The 21276-nt window shown below is 37.9% G+C and overlaps 3 protein-coding genes across 4 annotated transcripts in view; 2 read left to right on the top strand and 1 right to left on the bottom strand.

The window, feature by feature from the left end:
- Positions 1-149: 149 nt before the first annotated feature.
- Positions 150-7886, top strand: LOC134800086 (phosphoglycerate mutase 2-like). Its single transcript, XM_063772559.1, has 5 exons — positions 150-314; positions 383-615; positions 1200-1391; positions 1723-1795; positions 7053-7886. The coding sequence occupies exons 1-5, from the start codon at positions 212-214 to the stop codon at positions 7217-7219; spliced, it is 768 nt and encodes a 255-aa protein (XP_063628629.1). The 5' UTR covers positions 150-211; the 3' UTR covers positions 7220-7886.
- LOC134800089 (protein lethal(2)k10201) lies at positions 7875-13503 on the bottom strand. Of its 2 annotated transcripts, none has more exons than XM_063772563.1 (4): positions 13447-13503; positions 9453-9601; positions 8595-8793; positions 7875-8238 (listed from the first exon to the last, which is right to left on the bottom strand). In XM_063772563.1, exons 2-4 carry the CDS (start codon positions 9593-9595, stop codon positions 7897-7899), a joined length of 684 nt encoding a protein of 227 aa, XP_063628633.1. In that variant the 5' UTR covers positions 9596-9601; positions 13447-13503; the 3' UTR covers positions 7875-7896. The 2 variants fall into 2 exon arrangements, with proteins under 2 accessions (XP_063628633.1, XP_063628632.1); XM_063772562.1 differs by having other exon boundaries at positions 13443-13495.
- Positions 13504-13712: 209 nt separating this feature from the next.
- The window catches only part of LOC134800111 (nucleoside diphosphate phosphatase ENTPD5), a 30775-nt gene continuing 23211 nt past the window's right edge, over positions 13713-21276 (top strand). Inside the window, exons 1-3 of the mRNA XM_063772585.1 lie at positions 13713-13870; positions 14342-14468; positions 20435-20578. Coding sequence (XP_063628655.1) covers positions 13838-13870; positions 14342-14468; positions 20435-20578 — 304 coding nt within the window. The 5' untranslated portion in view covers positions 13713-13837. The remainder of the gene's footprint in view (positions 13871-14341; positions 14469-20434; positions 20579-21276) is intronic.

The following is a 21276-nucleotide window of genomic DNA, read 5'->3' as shown; positions in this document are numbered from 1 at the left end:
TAGAATCTTTGTAATACAATCTTTGTCTATGGTTTTAAAGATTTAACATAATTTTGTACTTTATTCTAGTTCATTAAGGTTTACTTTGTATAATACTAGTTCGCATGTTGAACGTCATTGATGAAATGAAGCGGAGGAAGGTCAAAGAGAGGTTATTGGTGTCAGACTGATTAGATTGAGGGTTTGACCGGTCACGAATTTTTCCAAAACTATGCCTGCAAAATACAAAATTGTTATGATTCGCCATGGCGAAAGTGAGTGGAATCAGAAGAATTTGTTTTGCGGATGGTTCGACGCCGATTTGAGTGATAAGGGTAAGTATAAAGACTTGTAAAGTATGCTCATTTTATCTTGATGTTGTCTGATTAGATAATTGCCGCAGGTCGCGAGGAGGCCGTGGCCGCCGGCAAGGCGTTGAAAGCCGAGGGTTACACGTTCGACATTGCCCACACGTCGGTGCTGAAGCGAGCCCAGATCACCCTGAACTCGGTGCTGAAGGAGATCAACCAGGCAGACCTGCCAGTTAGCAAGACTTGGAGGCTCAACGAGAGGCACTACGGTGGACTCACCGGCCTTAACAAGGCCGAGACCGCAGCCAAATATGGAGAAGCTCAGGTAAATGTTGAGTTCTTGTCTGTGTGTGGGTGTTGTGAATGTGAAATGATATTGACTGGAACATAACTAGTGTGTTGTGGATTTTTATACTCCAATCTGACATCTATGTCAGTTTATACTCCTAGAGTGAGACCAAGCTAAGTTGGCAGCGATTTTGGTAACACAGACTGAATGTGTTATTTGAAACATCAATATCTGGGAGACCAAGCTTTGCTAGGAAAACATATAAAAACTCAAAAATGCGCGTTTTCCCAGAGACAAGATCCAGCTAAATCAATTTATCGCCCCCGGAAACCCCTATATAGCAAATTTCATCGAAATTGTTAGAGCCGTTTCCGAGAGCCCCGAAATATATAAATAAACAAGAATTGCTTGTTTAAAGGTATTATTAGACAATTTCATAGAAGTTTAACTTTAAAATACCTACTTGTACTTACCTACTACCAAAATCACAACACCAATATCAAATACGGAGTCATTTCATATCATCAATTAGTTTAGACCTGATATCGCAATAAATGTGTTCAAAGTAAGAGTAAAATATGTCCTTCATGTTGAGTCAACCTTACTTTTTTATAATCCAGGTACAAATCTGGCGCCGAAGCTTCGATGTGCCCCCTCCCCCCATGGAGAAGGACCACCCCTACTATGACACCATTGTGAACGACCCCCGCTATGCTGGTGACCCAAAACCTGAAGAGTTCCCAATGTTCGAGAGTCTCAAGCTCACTATTGAGCGCACACTGCCATACTGGAATGATGTTATTGTGCCACAGGTACTTTAAATTGTATATTAATAAAAAAATATTTATTAAAAATTCAGATAAGATTTGTTACTGGGTCTTTTCGTAATGCATGCACGCAGTCAAAGGGTGGCCAGATGATGACCAACAAAGCTTCCAACGGTACAAGATCACCCTGACCTCTGATTAGGATAAAACTTGACAGCGAAATAACTTTGCTGATGATGCATCACATTTATATTTCAAAGTATATTGTACTTTTGTTAAAAAAACCTTTAAAATCCAATATTGTAAGAATGTTTTAATTAATCTCCTTCAGAAAACCTATTTGGAAAACTTATCCATTCTTATTTAATTTTTTCAGATCAAAGAAGGCAAGAATATTATCATTGCCGCTCATGGAAACAGCCTTCGGGGCATTGTCAAGCATTTAGATGGTGAGTTAGAAAAATACTTAATTACAGGTTTTTTTTAATTCTGTCAATTTATTCTAACTCCTTTCAAGATTTAACTTTGAAATCAAATTCAAAATGCCGCCCTTGATGTTGGTGGTAGGGAATGCAAATCGGTTATTTTCGGTTATTTTTTGTATGGAAATTATCGGTTATTAACCGAAACCGCGGTTATTTCCATACAAAAAATAACCGATTTGCATTCCCTAGTTGGTGGTCAATGCCACTGTGCAAGCAGTTTAGTAATAAATTTGCGTGCGATAGATATAGGAACATGCGGATCAATATACGAAATTGTACTAAATTCTTCGTGCTTACTTTACCAACAAGTTGCTACTTGTCATTGATAACAGCTGGGATTTTTTCCGTATCTTTTACCATTGGGAACAGAAAATTAATTCAGTAAAGTGTTAACCAGTAACCACAGAATTCTTGATATCTTCGATGATGAACTGATGCTGTTCTTGTATGACAATGAATATAGTCAGGTTCTGGATGACTCACAGCGCTTGTTCAATATGCACGGTGAGACCCGCTTGTGGGAGACCGTTTGAACTACTTTGGACGAAATCACTGTCACACTCACAGTCACTCAGTGCCGGATTAACCAATAAGCAAAACAAGCACGTGCTTGGGGCACCACGTTCAGGGGGGGCACCAAAATGCCAGGTTGAAAAAGGTGAACAAATTTTAAAATTAGGGACAGACACATCGTATTTACCACACGATTTTTTTTAGCTGTCCAAAAGCTAATTTGCAAAACTAATGGCGCGTAATTCTTTGGGAAACAATCGGTAATTCACAACGCTTACTAACAACCTGTCTCGATTTGACCTTACGCGGAGGCCCTTAAAGTCATGGAAAAACCTTAAAATCTTGTTTTTCGACATAGGTTTTAGGTATAGGGCATTTTATAGCGAATTTTGCTCTCTTGCACGCCAGATTTGTCGGCCAAGCCGAGTTGCTCCTTAGGCGCGATCCTGAGACCTAACTGTCAAAGTGTTATAAGGGGCCCCGTGAAAGCCGAAAACTAAAAGCATCCTATCAAGTAGCGCTTTCGAGTGAAGCTAAAGAGCGAGCAATAGAAGAGTCGTGATTACATGCATTAGATTCGATTTCAAGCCACTCTTTTGCAGTGTGGCGTAAGGTCTTATGCGAGGTCTTCTGCCTTATGGCAAAGTTGATCAACTGCCTTAGGTAATTACACTTGGGCGTGGATCCAAATCTAAGCTTTCCTCTTTCGCAGCTGGGCCTTCTGTATTGCTCACACTTCACATTCACTTGGTCAATTCCAAGCTCTGCTTTCTTGCATCTTTTCTGTATGAAAACAACCTCGCTGAAACCCTTAAATATCGAGCCCTATGCGAAGCTAGGCCGATAGAAAACTGTCCCATCCCTTCTCTGTATGAAATCCTGGATTCGCGCCTGAGGGCCTACCGCGAACCACGTTGGACGTGCTGTCTCCCTGTCACACTTACGTACGAATTTACACGCGCGACAGAGGGGCAACACGTCGAACGTGGTTCGCGGTAGGCCCTCTGGTTGGAACTAAAAGTAAAAATGTACAACTGTCTGTCAAATTGCGTTTTTTATATCGAAAAATTTTCGCGCTCGCTTCGCTCGCGTTTACAATAACATTATAAGATATGATAAAGGTGACATTCGGGTGGCGACTGCAGTAGCATTACTCTGTTGTAAGGTTACTGCTGCAGCACTGTCCATTTTCGTGATAAAATGATGTGACTGATTTCCATTCTCAGCTGTAATGCGGCAATGAACGTCACTCAACTTACCAAAAAATTCAATGTAATCTCGATGACCCTACGGAGAGGGGGCACCATGGTCTAGAAATGCTTAGGGCATCAAAATATCTTAATCCGGCACTGCAGTCACTGATAGGCTTGATTGAATTGATGTGATTCTTGATGGTTGATTGCAATCTTGATGGAAACACTGATTATGGTATATGTATTGATTGATTAGTGATAACCAAGGTATATGAGTACTAGCTAGGAGCACGTATAAACGTAAACTAAATCATAAATCGATGTATGGCGTAATAGCAAATACAGCAATTATTATAAGGTCATAATTTTTAATGCTGACGCGACAAATGTGCGATGCTTGCATTGTATAGTTATAATCCGTCCTACAAACCTGATAAACAAATTGTAATTATATATATATATATATACTAGCTGTGCCCGCGGCTCCGCCCGCGTGTAATTCGGTCTGTGTCAGTAAGCGGCTAATTTCTAATCCTAATTTCTCTCCCTCTCCCCTGGAGGCGGAACTAAGTTGACATATGGATATGCTAGAGGACTGAAGTCCAGATAAAATATTTTACAATCAGGTACACTAAATAAAACTACACTCCAAAATCAATAGTTTTATTCGCCCTTATTCAAATTTTACACGTGATTTAAACTTAGAGAATATAACCAAACGGAGTGGTCATTAACAGGCGTTCCCCTCTGTCGAAAATAGGCGGCCAATGGTCAACCGACGTTTATCTGATATGGCTATAATGTTTACGTTACGTAGGTACACATTTGATGTGCCCCTCCCCCGCAAAAAACGCCAGACTATTTTGTACCGAAAATTATAGACATGGCGTCTCCGTTGGTTATATTCTCTAAGGATTTAAACGACAGAGTAGTAGGTGTATATCGGACGATAGAGTAAGGTATACGCGCGCGAGCGAAAGCGAAGCGGCCTGCCTGGCTAGAGCGCCACTTACCGTGGTCTTCTTCAGACTCCTGAGGAAGACCACGTGCCCCTTGTAACCTCAATGCGTTGCGAAACTTTCGCGAATGATTCGATTATTTTCGGGAAGGCATGGGAATGCGTATAAAATGCGAGTCCCAAATCGTTTGACTCCGCAAACAACCAGTGCCGGATTAAGATATTTTGATGCCCCAAGTATTTCTAGACCATGGTGCCCCCTCTGCCTAGGGTCATCAAGATTACATTGAATATTTTAGGTAAATTGAGTGACGTTCATTGCTGCATTTCAGCTGAGAATGGAAATCAGTTACATCATTTTATCACGGAAATTGACAGTGCCGCAGCAGTAACGTTGCAACAGAGTACCTAATGCTGCTGCAGTCGCTACCCAAATGTCACCTTTATCATAATCATCCTAGAATGATATTGAAAACGCGAGCGAAGCGAGCGCGAAAATTTTTAGATATAAAAACGCAATTTGATAGACAGTTGTACATTTTTACTTTTAGTATGGAAATCATTCACATCATTTTATCACCGACCGCGAAAATTTTTCGATATAAAAAAACGCAATTCGATAGACAGTTGTACATTTTTACTTTTAGGATGGAAATCAGTCACATCATTATATCACTGTCAATTGAATGTCACCTTTACCATATGTTAGCAAGTTATTGAAAACGCGAGCGAAGTGAGCGCGAAAATTTTTCGATATTAAAAACGGATTTTGATAGACAGTTGTACATTTTTACTTTTAGTATGGAAATCAGTCACATCATTTTATCACGAAAATTATCAGTGCCGCAGCAGTAACGTTGCAACAGAGTACCTAATGCTGCTGCAGTCGCCACCCAAATGTCACCTTTATCATAAACATCCTAGAATGTTATTGAAAAACGCGAGCGAAGCGAGCGCGAAAATTTTTCAATATAAAAAACGCAATTTGACAGACAGTTGTACATTTTTACTTTTAGTATGGAAATCAGTCACATCATTTTATCACGAAAATTGACAGTGCTGGAGCAGTAACGTTGCAACAGAGTAATGCTGTTGCAGTCCCCACCCGAATGTCATATTTATCATATTTCAGAAAGTTATTGAAAACGCGAGCGAAGCGAGCGCGAAAATTTTTCGATATAAAAAAACGCAATTCGATAGACAGTTGTACATTTTTACTTTTAGTATGGAAATCAGTCACGAAAATTGACAGTGCCGCAGCAGTAACGTTGCAACAGAGTACCTAATGCTGCTGCAGTCGTCATCCGAATGTCACCTTTATCATATCTCAGAAAGTTATAGAAAACGCGAGCGAAGCGAGCGCGACAATTTTTCCATATAAAAAAACGCAATTTGATAGACAGTTGTACATTTTTACTTTTAGTGTGGAAATCAGTCACATCATTTTATCACGAAAATTGACAGTGCTGCAGCATTAACGTTGCAGCAGAGTAATGCTGCTGCAGTCGCCAACCGAATGTCATTTGCTGCAGTGGCCATTATTAAGTGCCTAAGGAGGCGATACGTATGAATATGGATTTGATATAGATGCGATATAATTACGATTAGGTATAATTCATGACGGAGAAAATAAATGATTTTAAATAATTTTATGCAATTATACGCGTGTTGATGTGTGTTTATTTTACCACTACGTAACTATGTAAACTCATTTTTAGTTTTCTTGGTTACTTAATGTTTACTCAGCTCCCCAAAAGATGGCACTGTGCAATGAGGGGCAATTAATTTACTGTCGTTTAATTTTGTTTTATTATTAAATCAACACAATTATTCAATTAAATTTGTTGATATCCGTACGATTGATTGAAATTTTAGAAGAGGGGTCTTCTAAACTTAGAGTTAATTTGGCAAAATCCTTCCTCGGTGGCTTATTTATGTCACATCGTATTAAATTCAGCGCCATCTGTTAGTTTACCAGGGTACTCTATAGTGTTAGCACATATTTGAAAAAAGTTTGCCCCTCCTTCCTAAGTAGCGCCATACGATTCAGGGGCAAACTTAAGTCAATCGAGTGTTGTGGCTACCCCCCCTTTTAGGGGTTGAATTTTTATAGCCTGTAACCTGGCCGGGGATTTTTTCGACGGATTAGTATAGTTTTCATCAAAATCCATTCAGCCGTTTTCACGTGATGCGCGTTCAAATAAACAGACAAACAGATAAATAGATAAACAGACAAACAGACAAAAATTCTAAAAACTGTTGGAACGTGTTCTGTTATCAATTCTAAGTATCCCCAGCCAACTTTTTTTCAAATATCTTCCATGTACAGACTTTCGACCCTCTTCAGCTTTATTATATGTATAGATAGATATATAGATAGTCAAGCAAATCTTGTCAGTAGAAAAAGGCGCGAAATACAAATTTTCTATGAGACGATATCCCTTCGCGGCTTCATTTTTCAAATTTGCCGCCTTTGTCTACCGACAAGATCTGCTTGACCAAGTTTATATTATATTATACATCAAGAAATATTTATATTTGACTGTTTTTTATCCAGGCCTTAGCGACGCCGCCATCATGGAACTCAACCTGCCCACTGGCATCCCGTTCGTGTACGAGTTGGATGAGGATATGAAGCCTACGGACTCCATGCAGTTCCTCGGTGACGAGGAGACGGTCAAGAAGGCCATGGCCGCCGTCGCCGCCCAGGGCAAGGCTAAGTAAACGAAATTAGACCTTATTCCTTTTGTGTAAGGTGTATTCGAGTTATACTCGTGATTTTATTTATTGAATGTGATGTGATTTCATTCGAAGTTTAAAGGAAAATGCATTAACTTTTAATGTTTTGAGATTTATTTGTTTGTTTTTCGTGAGGCGTCAAACTCATTTGAGCCTATCGTACTCTTTTATTTCTAATTATTTCACTATCTGGATTCAATTACTCAAACGAGATATGTAAAGTTGATGCACTTTTTTATAAGCAGTCAAAAATTACGTCATAGGAATAAACAATATTCGTAAATAGTGTAAGGCAATATTCGGCAGAATTCAGGCAAAAGAGTAAATAAGCATGAACTTTTATCAGCGAAATTCGCCTGTCATAGATATTTAGATGTTGTTATTCTATAAGACAGGAAATAGACAATATAGACATCTCTCTATAATACGTCTTGATGTTGTTCTATGTTTAAATAAGTAAGAATCTCGAATATTTTGCCATTGCACTGTCCAAATTAAATATTTTTGAATGTATGCTCTGAGGATAAAACATTAATAAAATATCACTGAATATATGCAAGTCATATAAACATGTTGAAACGTAGTAATAAGCTTACTTTTATTTATTTATTAGTAATGATTGTGAGAGTAAAATAAACTGTTATGATGTAAAGTTTGTTTTATTAAGTTGGTAAACTGTCCTTTAAGTCTTTTACAACTACATCCATGTTTACATCTGTGGTAGTACTTTCTTTTTCTGTAGTAAACTTTTTTCCTGTATATTTAGGAAAAGCTTTCTGTTTCCTATTTGTAAACATGAATTGTTTTTGTTCAGTGACTTTATCAACATCCATAGAGCTCTCTTCATTCGGCTTTTTGTTTTTATTCTTTGCTTTAGCCTGTTTGTTTTTAGGCTTTTGGTCGAAACGGAAATCTTTGGGCATTTTGTGAACATTAACACAGTGTTCTAGACGTTCTTCGGCATTCATGAATTTTTCTTTGCATTCTTCTATATAACAGCAATACTGAAATGGAAGGTTTAATTATTTAATATAACTGCAAAAATTAAATGATAAAATACATAGTAGGTATACTTTACAGCCACTGGCAGATGGCACGGATTTTATTTCCATCCCGTTACTACGAGCATTTCTCATAGACTTTGTAACGGCAACAGAATGGAAGTAACACAAAAGGCTATGGAAATTTTTTTGGACACAATTTTCTCCTTTTAGGATCCCGTGATTGAGTAGAAATAGCATACAATTGATACAAATCCCCAAATTTATAAAAATAAAAGTATAGTGTACAACTTTAAATAAAATAGCCCATAAATAAACTTCAATAATGTCACATTACACTATGATTCCATATAGCTTACTGAAGGTTTTTTAGTAGCCAGCACAGCGAAGAATGAGTCATGCTGTTCCTGTATATGCAAATCTAGAAGATGCGGCGATGGAAGGACTTTCTTGCACTGACTGCACGAGTATCTATGTGAGGCGTTGTAGTGATTCTCGAATTCTAATAGAGAGTCTGTTGAGAACTGGCATCCAGGAATGCTGCATGTGGATTTTATTCTGAAAAGATGTAAGCTATATGATTTTATAACCCAGATAAGTACTAAAAATACATTCACGGACAAATTCCGTTAATCCAACTGTCATGGGATATAATGGGTAGGGTGTTGCTTATTTCGTCAAAATTAAAATTTTCTATGTCTCGCCCCCTTAAATTATTCTCTTACACTAAAAAACAAATGTGGTTTAATTTCAGAATTTTTAATTTCGTTTTAGGGGTCACTAACCGAATTTAGAAAATTTGGATCCTTCATACAAGATGACAATTTCTGAAATAATTACCGGCAATCGAGTCTACGTTCAATGCCAAGTCATTTATGAGCAGGATTAAGTTTGGGACATATAACTGTCCCTTGAGGTACACTAACATTTATATCTAATTTATCGGAAGTATTATAATTTTTAATCACTATTATTATAGTATTGTTTTTTTAAATAAAACTCAGAAATCTAGATACACAAAGATGTGGGAAAGAAAACGAAGGAAACTACCTAATGCCCTTCGTATCCTTGTCAAACACCTACGAGATGTCGAAATAAATTTTATTGGTAATTGGTTGGTGGGAATAATACCAGCTTTCCAGTAATTGCAAAAAATCGTTTTTGTACTTCACAAATATAGCAATACAGCATATAGGTATGTAGCACGTAAGACTTACATTTCATGACACAGTTCCTCTTCATCCTCATCTCGTACTCCGAGCCGCGGCAGTGGCGGATCGTCTTTAAACAAGTCGTCGGTGAGCTTCCGTCGACCCACGCCATATTCTTTCAGCTTCTCTATTAAGACCAGTCTGTCCATTGCGATCTGTCATGATTGTGTTAAAGCACATGAAAGATGGGAGTAACGACATTAATGGGGATTCTACATAATTACATTAAGTTTGCCTTGGTCTGCTCGATAGAAGAGGAAATCGAAAAAACCACAAACCAGTCTGGGCATGCCACGGCCCTACTACTATAGCAGTTTAGTTCACGGTTTTCAGGAATTCCGCTTTGAAACATTCTTAGAAACCTACAAGCATCCAAAAAGGCACCTCTATACAAAATTCTCTATGACATTATTAAGTAAGTAGACTAGACATAAAAATTCAAAATCGCTCTCCTTCTTGATTCGACTGGCAAATCATATTACTTTTTGGCAACCGGGTTTTTTAACCTAATTAGACCCCGCTGAATCCGAATTTCCGGTTGCTCCCTCCCTCCCTGGGTTCCTTTTTTTAGTTTTTCGTAAATAACTCCTAAACGGTGGCGCATAGCAAAAAATGTTCTACTAGATAAGTAATTTGCATAAAATTGCCTACGAGAAAGATTCCGTACAATTTTTCGCTAGGAACAATATTTACTTAAAGAGATTAACGCGGGAAAGTTAATTATAATCACTGTACCTGGTGCAAAGGCTGGCCTCCCTATCCAACGTGGTAACGCGGCAAGTGTGATGGGCACCTTTGCACCCGGTACAGCTCGCGGAGGTCTTTTAGATTAAAATATTTTAATATTTAGATACATTTAAGTTATTTTGTATGATTTTTATATACCATTAACCTTTTGTAAATAAAAATTATCAATACATATCTTCTAAGGTCCCTTTTTTAGTTTTTCCTAAATAACTCGTAAACGGTGGCCAATATCAAAAAAAAATTGTTAAAACTTAATAATCTACATAAAATTATGTACAAAAAAGATTCTTTACACTTTTTCGCAGGGACCAATGTTTAAAAAGATAATAAAGAGGGAAAGTTAATTATAATAAATTCTAAGGTTCCTTGTTTTTATTTTTTCGTTAATAATTTGTAAAGTATGACTCATAGCAAAAAAAATCTATACATAAATAATAAACATAAAATTTCCTACAAGAAACATGTAGAACACTTTTCGCTAGGATCAATATTTAAAAAGACAAAGCAGCGGGAAAATTAATTATAATCAATTTTAAAGTCCCTTTTTAGTTTTTTGTAAATAACTCGTAAACAGTGTCCCATAGCAAAATAGGTTTTTAAGAATAAATTATCTACATAAAATGTCATCCAAAAAACATCTTGAACACTTTTCTCTCAGGATCAATATTTGAAACGATATTAAAGGAAGAAAGTTAATTACAATCAGTTCACAGGTCACTTTTTTTTAGTTTTTAGTAAATAACTCGTATACGGTGGCCCGTTGCAAAACAATAACATTTTTAGGGTTCCGTACCCAAAGGGTAAAACGGGACCCTATTACTAAGACTTCGCTGTCCGTCCGTCCGTCCGTCCGTCCGTCCGTCCGTCCGTCCGTCCGTCCGTCTGTCACCAGGCTGTATCTCACGAACCGTGATAGCTAGACAGTTGAAATTTTCACAGATGATGTATTTCTGTTGCCGCTATAACAACAAATACTAAAAACAGAATAAAATAAAGATTTAAATGGGGCTCCCATACAACAAACGTGATTTTTGACCAAAGTTAAGCAACGTCGGGAGTGGTCAGTACTTGGATGGGTGACCGTTTTATTTTTGCTTTTTTTTTTTGTTTTTTTTTTTTTATATGGTACGGAATCCTTCGTGCGCGAGTCCGACTCGCACTTGCCCGAATTTTTAACATTGGTCCCTGCGAAAAAGTGTATTGAATCTTTCATGTAAGTACATAATTTTGTGTAGATTATTAACTTTTAACATTTTTTTTTATATTGGCCACCGTTTACGAGTTATTTACGAAAAACTAAAAAAAGGGACCTTAGAAGTGATTATAATTAACTTCTCTTTAAATATTGTTCCTAGCGAAAAATTGTACGGAATCTTTCTTGTAGGCAATTTTATGCAGATTACTTATCTAGTAGAACGTTTAAGAGTTATTTACGAAAAACTAAAAAAAGGGACCTTTTATATCAAATATCTCACTTCCGGTCAAGAATTCGATCAAGCAACCGGCTAAATCGGATTCAGCGGGGTCTAATCAGGTTAAAAAACCCGGTTGCCAAAAAGTAATATGATTTGCCAGTCGAAATCGAATTTTACAAAAATAAGGCCAGTCTAAAGTACATTATTAGATTCATTTAGGTATACTTATATTGATACTTCAGATATACCTACCTATATTAGAAATTATTAGATTGATAAGCTAACAAGGGGCATCGACACCGCAAATAACTTGTGGAGCAACAACGCAACGCGGTTACTTACCAAGTTACTTTTGAAACACAATGTTGTTCCATTCCACTATTGCTCCACATAACTGCGGTGTGGATTCACCTTAAGCCAATAACGTAAAATTTAAGTGAATGAAATTATCAGTCTACAGCTACACTACATAAGTAAGTAGGTACAAACCGAGCTCCACTATGTCAACTTTGTACCAAGGCCATTGATGTTTTGATTGAATGATTTCAAACAGTCAAATTAAGTGCATATATGTATGTGGGAGGGGCAGATACTAGGTACTTTAACCTTGGAGGCCCAGACCATTATACATTGACCTTCAATGTATGCTTGTTATGAAATGATTGTATTTTTTAATTTTTAACTTATTGCCTACCTTATAGCACAGACTACATATATATTTACTTTATATTTACTACATATATATTTACTTTATGCTTATAGTTGCTTATAGAATAGATTGGTATTTAAAAGGTGTTAAACTTATAATATGTTTTTGAAATTACTTATACTTACAAGATGTTTTTTGTCACCTGCAATAATTTATTGGATCATGGATCATACTGAGCAACTTTTACTATTTATGGGACCAACTCCGAAATCGTTGGTTGCATAAGTAGGTAGTAAAAGTCGCTCAGTAGGTAGGTATGACCTATATATTCACCCAACTTAATCTAACTGACGTTGGCGTATGTAATATTTTGTTGTCTATACCTACATCTAGCAGAGTATTAAATTGTACCACTTAATAATCAAATTGTTAAATTGTAGACATTAATCATATGTAATTATTATGAGGCCGGCATCATCGCTCAGCGACGAAGGCCTTTTTTCCAAATAAAGATTTAAAAAAAAAACAACCTATGTACTTACCTTACCTATAATAAAATTGTATAATATGGATATTAATTAGCTGTCAGCTTGGCCCATTATGAGGACATATTTATAAATAATACATGATAACGTAGGTACTATCGTAAATTCATTACTTCCTCACTTTACATTAGCGATTGTATCCCGCCAGTTCTCCCATCAATGATAAAAAATACCGCGAGTCATCGTGAGTCTACGATAGCCTCAGCCAGACTAGACGTTGGTTAATATTACGATTTTCCTTGACAAATAAATTAGTGATCTAGTAGTCGCTGCGGCAACGGGTGTTAGTGGAATTGTATAACAATAGGTACATCTTTAGTTATTGAACAAACTTCATTTCAATGGCTGATGTACGCAGACGAAAGGTAAGATAAATCCAAATTGTTAGTGTTATATAAACAAATCTTTTCTGAATTAGAGGCTTTTGTGATATTGTGTGTATAAAATAAACTTAGTTTGGTTACTTGTTTTTATTTCGATTCTCTCAAAGAAGGCTAGCAAAAGCTTATCATGTGTGTTACCTAAAGTTTTCTTGAATTGGTAATTAACTAATTAAGTAGTACCATTTAACATATTAATTAACCTTAACCTTCAATTACTTAAAATTTGTAATTACCATTTACAAAATAAAATAAAATACTTACATGCGTCAAGCTGTATTCACACGCTGCAGCACAAACACATCGCTATCATAAACAAAGTAGAAGAATTTTGAGGAATACATTTTCTTGAAAAACGCCTTTTAATTTTTCTGTCCAACCTATTTAAGGTACTCTTTACACCGATTGAAACTTTTGCCAGCAGCATAGCACCATTAATAAACGCGCTTAAACAGCTTCACTGACATATTTTTGACAGTTGTGTTTTTGCCTTCCAAATTTTCTCAGCGACGTCGAACGTCGATTTCAGCTAATTATGGAAGGCTTTAATAGTCGCTGAAACCATGTTGCAAAAAGTGGACGTCTTTTAGTATTTCAATGTACAGTATTTATTATTTTACGTAGTGTCTGGTTGTGATGTTTATGTCAGCCCGATATGGGAAAATTCAGTACTTACCGGTACTTAGAGGTAAGGGTGTTGGTTGTTACTTGACGAACGCAAATTGTAAATATTGAATGAATTTTGCACTTTAGTCGGAATATTTTATGCGTGTCCTGACAACTGGGCAGCGTGAAACGTTTCTAATGAATTTCTTGTGATGAAATACCCCATACCATGAAAGTTTTAAATTTGTCCAAGTCGTTACTATTGATTTAACAAAACAAAATGTTTTCAAATAAATATTCTGTCGCTATAAATAGAAATGCCTTAAATTGTAGATTGTTTTGCAATATTTGGTTGGTCTGATACGATGCCCTATCATTGACAGTTATAACTAAAAAATCCCATAAAAAATGTATACCAATCTTATATACATATAATTTTTTTTACATGACAACTTAAAGGGCTCGCTTTACTTCCTATATTTAAAATACTAGGGTGTCGGACTAAATTTTCGAAGATGTCTTGTCAGTGTGTAAATAGCTTATTATTTTCCAGTTAAAAGATGATAGCTCGGCACCAAACATCAACATACGGAGTAACAGAGTGCTGAAGCCTCCACGTCGGCTCAAGAAGACATTCATTCTACTCATCGTAGCTGCACTATGCATGACATATTTTATGGGTGAGTGTTTAATTACTTTTTATAAATAATAAAAAATGAACAAAATTAAAAAACAAATTATTTATTTTTTTGAAACTTAACTATGCCATGTAGTTTCCTTAAAGAGCTTAAACGTACCTACCCATACCCAAAGTTAATGGAATTCAATAAGAACACGGTGTATGGATTGTAGAAAGTAATTTTGAAAATATGCTTAGAAATCAATCGCATAGTGAGCAATGCCTGTAGAAACAAATTTTAATGCCTCATATGGTATAGTACATCATTTTTTGGTTATTCGCATTATTCACAGGTATTACTCAGCAGCCTTATCAACTGCAATATAATTACCTTTAGCAGTAATTTTGCAATAACGGCCATAATAATTAATTTCAAACATAAGTTTCTGCCATGGCTATGTCGGCATAAACCTGGTCATATCATAAAATCCCTTGCAACCTTGTTAATAATGCTACTTAATAGTTTATTACATTGAAATTAAGCCTTATTGGAATTATGTAGTCCAGTTTCCTCACGATGTTTTCCTTCACTGAATAGCGACTGGTAAATATCAAATGAAAATTCGTATATAGGTTCCATAAAACTCATTGGTATGAGGACTTTGAATTGAACCCGCGATTGAAAGTCGCATGCTCATACCGCTAGGCAACCAACGTTCTAACAATGCCTACGTTTATATTAAATATATTAAGAACGGGTCACTCACGTATTTTAAGTCGAAAAACGCTCGACATGTTTCACTCCAGGAACTTGCGTTGATGGTGACGGAGCGTTTTTCGACTTAAAATACGTGAGTGACCCGTTCTTTATATATTTAATATGTCTGTGTCTCACGGAAGTTTTGTTATTAAAAATGCCTACGTATATCTATCAAATTTACAAATGTGTGGCCGAATTCAAACAGTCTTAACAAACTGACTCTGTGATTTGTTTCATACACTTCTGTCGTGTTAGTACCAATTTCGCCATAAACGCGCGTAACTGCGTTGTACCTGTAGTACTTAAATTCTCAATTTTTGTTGTGTCCTTGTTAAGTCTGTGACTTACAACGATAACACTTAGTCTTATAATCCATTATGTCCAATGTTACAACAAATCTACTGCAATTGCCTATATTAATAACAGGTTGGTAATATACATTTCATAAATGTTTGTGCTTTTTATTATTTACTATTCTTTGAACTAGCTTACAAAACCGGCCCAGTGCGAGTCGGACTCGCGCACGAAGAGTTCCGTACCATTACGCAAAAACGGTAAAAAAATCATGTTTGTTGTATGGGAGCCCCACTTAAATATTTATTTTATTCTGTTTTCAGTATTTGTTGTTATAGCGCGCAGGTTACAGGATATAACGGTTCATAAGATACAGCCTTGTGATAGACAAACAGATGGACAGAGAAGTCTTAGTAATAGGGTCCCGTTTTTACCCTAATCGGGTACGGAACCCTAAAAATTGACAGTTTGTGCAGTAATCCAATCATATTGGTTGTGTGCGCTACAGTGCCTGCCTCGCGGCTATGAAACATAGTTAAAACATAATTCGTCAGTAACTGGCCACTGTTAGTAACTAAAAACCGGGCAAGTGCGAGTCGGACTCGCGCACGAAGGGTTCCGTACCATAATGCAAAAAAAAAAACGAAAAAAAAAGCAAAAAAAAAACGGTCACCCATCCAAGTACTGACCACTCCCGACGTTGCTTAACTTTGGTCAAAAATCACGTTTGTTGTATGGGAGCCCCATTTAAATCTTTATTTTATTCTGTTTTTAGTATTTGTTGTTATAGCGGCAACAGAAATACATCATCTGTGAAAATTTCAACTGTCTAGCTATCACGGTTCGTGAGTGTATCTCCTGGTGACAGACGGACGGACGGACGGACGGACGGACGGACAGCGAAGTCTTAGTAATAGGGTCCCGTTTTACCCTTTGGGTACGGAACCCTAAAAATGAATTCTATTCACCTATAAACAGAATTCATTTTAGTATAAGCTTTCAATAACTGGCCAGCCATCAAAAACTAGCCGCCTTATACTAAATTGAAGTTTATCATCATCTCAGCCATAAGACGTCCACTGCTGAACATAGGCCTCCCCCTTGGACCTCCATACGTGCCGGTTGGAAGCGTCCCGCATCCAGCGTCTTCCGGCGACCTTAACAAGATCGTCTGTCCATCTTGTGGGTGGACGTCCTACGCTGCGCTTGCTAGTCCGTGGTCTCCACTCGAGCACTTTTCGACCCCATCGGCCATCTTCTCTGCGTGCAATGTGGCCTGCCCATTGCCACTTCAGCTTGCTAATCCGGTGGGTTAGGGTGGCCAATTACTAACAGTGGCCAGTTACTGGCGAACTACCCTACTCATAGACATGTGCGCCGCGCCGCCACGCCGCCGCCGCCGACGATTTTACCACGCCGCCGCCGCCGATAAATTTGACCGGCGTATAATCGGCGTGGGAAATTTTAATACCTAACGTATCTTATTGCATTTTGCGTATTGAGTAGATAGTATCAGATATATAATTTGAAGATCCTTAATCCTTATGCTTTTTTGCTTATTATTTGCCAGTGAACCAAATTAGCATCATTTTTGTCGTTGCGGTGTTAGCTGTGATAACGATTTAGCTTTAATTTAAACAAGATCTAGTTTCTGGATCACAGGTGATATTTTATCGCACAGCTTTTCTGTAGAACGCATTTTGTTTTAGTCTCTTGATTGTCAATTTAATCAGTGAACTAATGTCAAGAAAATTGCAGGTTTATATCCTAGGACATAAAAATGCTATTTTCTTCTTAGAATCTCCAGCCAGCTTTCACTACGATTATAATTGCGTATTTTATGATTTCTCGTGTAATGCTGGTGACACGCATAAGGGTATGCATATGAAATATATGGTTTGATTTATTTATCACATAATATACAATTTCATTTAATTTTAAAACAATCAACACACGATCAATTCTTAGTAATTTTATCATGATATCGGCTTCTTTTACATAACAATATATAATTTTCAATCCAAATTATAAAAGTCAGGTTAAGCAATTACACTTATAGGAATTTAAATCACCAAGGGTCATGACTATGCTACCAGTAAAGAAAACAAAGTAGACTTTAATATTCCATAAAACTCTTTTATGAAATACAATGTATTATCTCATAAAAAGTTTCTCAAGCGATTTTACGTTAGAGGGCTCATCTATCAAATCTTTGGGTAGTCGCTCGAAGTATGTAGGTCTGAAGACACGCGGGTTTTCCCCTGCAAGTGCCATGCGACACTGGACACTTCAAAGACATTCTGTTGAGCGAATCAACCTGGCAGAGACGTTTACTTTCGAAAACGATGACATATTTATTCTAACATACATTTCTGATAAACTTCAGTTCAGACAAATTTAAAGTTTTTCAAATTTTCATCATTATTTCGTAAAAAATTCGGCTGGGAAAAGTCAATATAGATTTACGACTTAACTTACAAATAATTATTTATGTGTTTTATTTGTATTCCGCTTACAAAGTCATTATACTGCCTAAAATGTAGCGTTTTAAAGTACCTATATATATTCTTTTTATGCTAATATTTAAACATACCGTTGGTAACCGTCAGGTTAGTAAGAAATGGTTGCCAAATGCCAAGTAACGTGATGGGATATAATTTAATCTCATGCAGTATCAAAAATTATGCCACGCCGATTTCACGCCGATCACGCCGCCGCCGCCGGTCAAAAAATCATCGGACGCCGCCGCCGATGATTTTGCCATCGGCGCACATATCTACCTACTCATACCTATTCGTTATAGGACAGATGTATGAAATTCACAAGTCGAGTGCGATAATCGCTTTAAGTACCTCCACCACTCACTATGCACGTAAATTTGAATATTGCAATGGAATGTGACCAATTCTATTGTTTTTGTGAAAGTTTCTGTCCGAATATTTACTGCTACTGTTAACATACCATCGCCCACCCTGTTAACTGTGGACGTTACCTTATGCCTTGTTATTGCCTTGTGTAATAAGGTCCACCCATGTACAGTTAGGAGTGTTGCCGTTTGTACAAGAAAGTTTTCATTGTCTACATCAGCGGTTCTCAATCTTTTTTTTTGACGGAACCCTTTTGGAAAGCGAAATACTTGATGGAACCCTACAATAAAACAATACTTTTTAGAAGTGTGTTTTTTGCATAGTTAAATTTTTCGAGGCGACTAAAGCATAGTTCTAAATTGTATTGTGTTCTAAATTGTATTGTGTTCTAAATTGCATGTTCTAAATTCTTGCGGAACCCCTGCAGGGGTGTCGCGGAACCCTAGGGTTCCGCGGAACACACTTAGATAATGGCTGGTCTACATACTCTACATAAGTCATGTTTCAAGTTTTGTTTAATAATATACCATTAAATTGAGATATTCAAGGTTGTCATGTCAGCATAGACTTGGCCTAGTTTATTAACAATGATTACAATGACTTTACTTTACCACAGTCTATAAAACAATACAATCATTCGACGAAGTCGTTTTACTTTTTACACTGTGACTTTACTGTGAGTCAATTGAGTTTCCATACCAGAGTGCTTGGATTAATAAATGATAGTTTCATACAGCTGACCTGTTAAGAGTCACACGAGCCCGCCGCCGAAAAAGCGCTTCCATACAACCAAACTTACCTACGCTCTTATTGCGCTCTTTTCATAAACCAACATGTTTCGCAAGGTTATAACAGCAGGCAGGCAGACAGCGCCCGACCTGTCGTTGTAGAGATCATCAAGCGCTTGTCCAGAACGGACGTCTTTCAACTTATGCGATGATGATGAATATTTATGATAGGTACCATTCGATTACGTGTATGAATATTCCATAATGTATTATCTAAAAGATCCAAAATACAAAGCCATGGAAGGCAATTAAGGCGGCCAGAGGATAAAATCTCTCTATAATCAGCATCAACTTTGACAGAACAAAAGTTGAAGATCCTAATATAAAGTCAAATTTTCATGGAAATTTCTCACTGAAAAGACATTTGTATCTTTTTTGATGTGCTGTAAAGTTTTTTTTTACTAGCCTAAATAAGAGTGTCCCACTGCTGTAGGCTTGTGCCTGCTCGGTCACTACAGAGAGCGCTCCGCTCTCGGTCAATCGGTCAAACGAACTAGTTCGGTCTTTTAGTTCCTTTAGTTCAGTTCGGTCGTTGAGAGCCGGGAATGAATAGGAGTCGATTTTTCATTGGTTTCTTTCCAATCTTTGGTAACTGAATCCAATTCAACTTGTACGATACGATGTGTCGGTATTAAACATTAAAACACCTTAACATAATTAATAAAATATCAAATATGTCGAAATATATTTGATTTTCCTTCATATTTTACGGGCTTAGGAGTGTCACGTCGTTCTTTCATCTCGTTCACACTCGTGCCAGCGACATTGACAACCGTTTCGTTCCGTCCATTTTACGTTTCACTGAGTCAAGCGCTCTCGAATCTTACTGAACTAAAGGACCTAAAGACCGATTAAGAGCGTGCAAAAAGATTTAGTTCCTTTCGGTCCTTGATGGGATTTCATTCTTAATAGTTCTTAGTTCAGGACCGACTCAAGCCTACACTGCTGGGCAAAGGCCTCCCCTATTTCCCTCCCGCCATTTGGTCCTATCCAATTCACACTCCCGCCACTCTTTACAAAATGTATCAAGGACGTCCCGCCGTCTCCGTATTGGTCTTCCTCTGCCTCAAGATCCATCCTGTGGGACCCAGTCTGTGGCTAGGTTGGTCCAGCGCTCCGGGTGCATTCGGCAAACGTGCCCTGCCCAGTCCCACTTTAGCTTGGCGGCCTTCATGCCCACATCCACAATGCCAGTTTTGAAACGCAGTTCGGTGTTTCTAAAAGTTCGGCTATAAAGTTTAAAATAAAAAAATAAAGCCTGTGCAGAGTTAGCTTGGTCTATGTTTTTTGTTACGTTTACATATATTTTTGTCTGCAGGTCTGTTCGCGGGCCAGACACAGTGGTTCGATGGTCTGGCCAAGAGCCTCGGGTACGAGAGCGAGCACCATCACGCGGTCATCATAGACGCCGGGTCTTCGGGCTCCAGAGTGCTGGCCTACAAGTTCAGGGTGCCTTTCACATGTAAGTCATGTTCGGCCAGACACAGCGGTTCGATGGTCTTCGGATGGATTCCGGGTGCCTTTCACATGTAAGTCATGTTCGGCCAGACACAGCGGTTCGATGGTCTTCGGATGGATTCCGGGTGCCTTTCACATGTAAGTCATGTTCGGCCAGACACAGCGGTTCGATGGTCTTCGGATGGATTCCGGGTGCCTTTCACATGTAAGTCATGTTCAGACAGTGCGATGGTCTGGCCAAGAGCCTCGGGTACGAGAGCGAGCGCCACCACGCGGTCATCATAGACGCCGGGTCTTCGGGCTCCAGAGTACTAGCGTACAAGTTCCGGGTGCCTTTCACATGTAAGTCATGTTCGGCCAGACACAGCGGTTCGATGGTCTTCGGATGGATTCCGGGTGCCTTTCACATGTAAGTCATGTTCAGACAGTGCGATGGTCTAGCCAAGAGCCTTGGGTACGAGAGCGAGCGCCACGACGCGGTCATCATAGACGCCGGGTCTTCGGGCTCCAGGGTACTAGCGTACAAGTTCAGGGTGCCTTTCACATGTAAGTCGTATCTGTTCGTCAGTTTCTAATTAATACAGTTAGAAAAAGATGGGTATAATTGAAATTTTGAGAGCCTGCTTGAAGCGTCATTCAAGAGGACTCCCGTAAATACTCGTACTAGGTCCTTAATTATTTTAATTTTTTTTATTTACAAGT

This window comes from Cydia splendana, chromosome 19 (genome assembly GCF_910591565.1).
Source record: "Cydia splendana chromosome 19, ilCydSple1.2, whole genome shotgun sequence".
Lineage (NCBI taxonomy): Eukaryota > Metazoa > Arthropoda > Insecta > Lepidoptera > Tortricidae > Cydia > Cydia splendana.
This window is presented reverse-complemented; position numbering and strand designations above follow the sequence as displayed.

Coding starts and splice junctions, on each gene's coding strand:
- LOC134800086 (XM_063772559.1), top strand. CDS start 212: ATGCCTGCAAAATACAAAATTGTTATGATTCGCCATGGCGAAAGTGAG. Junction 616..1,199: donor CCAAATATGGAGAAGCTCAG/GTAAATGTTGAG, acceptor TTTATAATCCAG/GTACAAATCTGGCGCCGAAG. Junction 1,392..1,722: donor ATGATGTTATTGTGCCACAG/GTACTTTAAATT, acceptor TAATTTTTTCAG/ATCAAAGAAGGCAAGAATAT.
- LOC134800089 (XM_063772563.1), bottom strand. CDS start 9,595: ATGGACAGACTGGTCTTAATAGAGAAGCTGAAAGAATATGGCGTGGGT. Junction 8,794..9,452: donor GAGGAACTGTGTCATGAAAT/GTAAGTCTTACG, acceptor ACATCTTTTCAG/AATAAAATCCACATGCAGCA. Junction 8,239..8,594: donor TGGCTACTAAAAAACCTTCA/GTAAGCTATATG, acceptor CTTCCATTTCAG/TATTGCTGTTATATAGAAGA.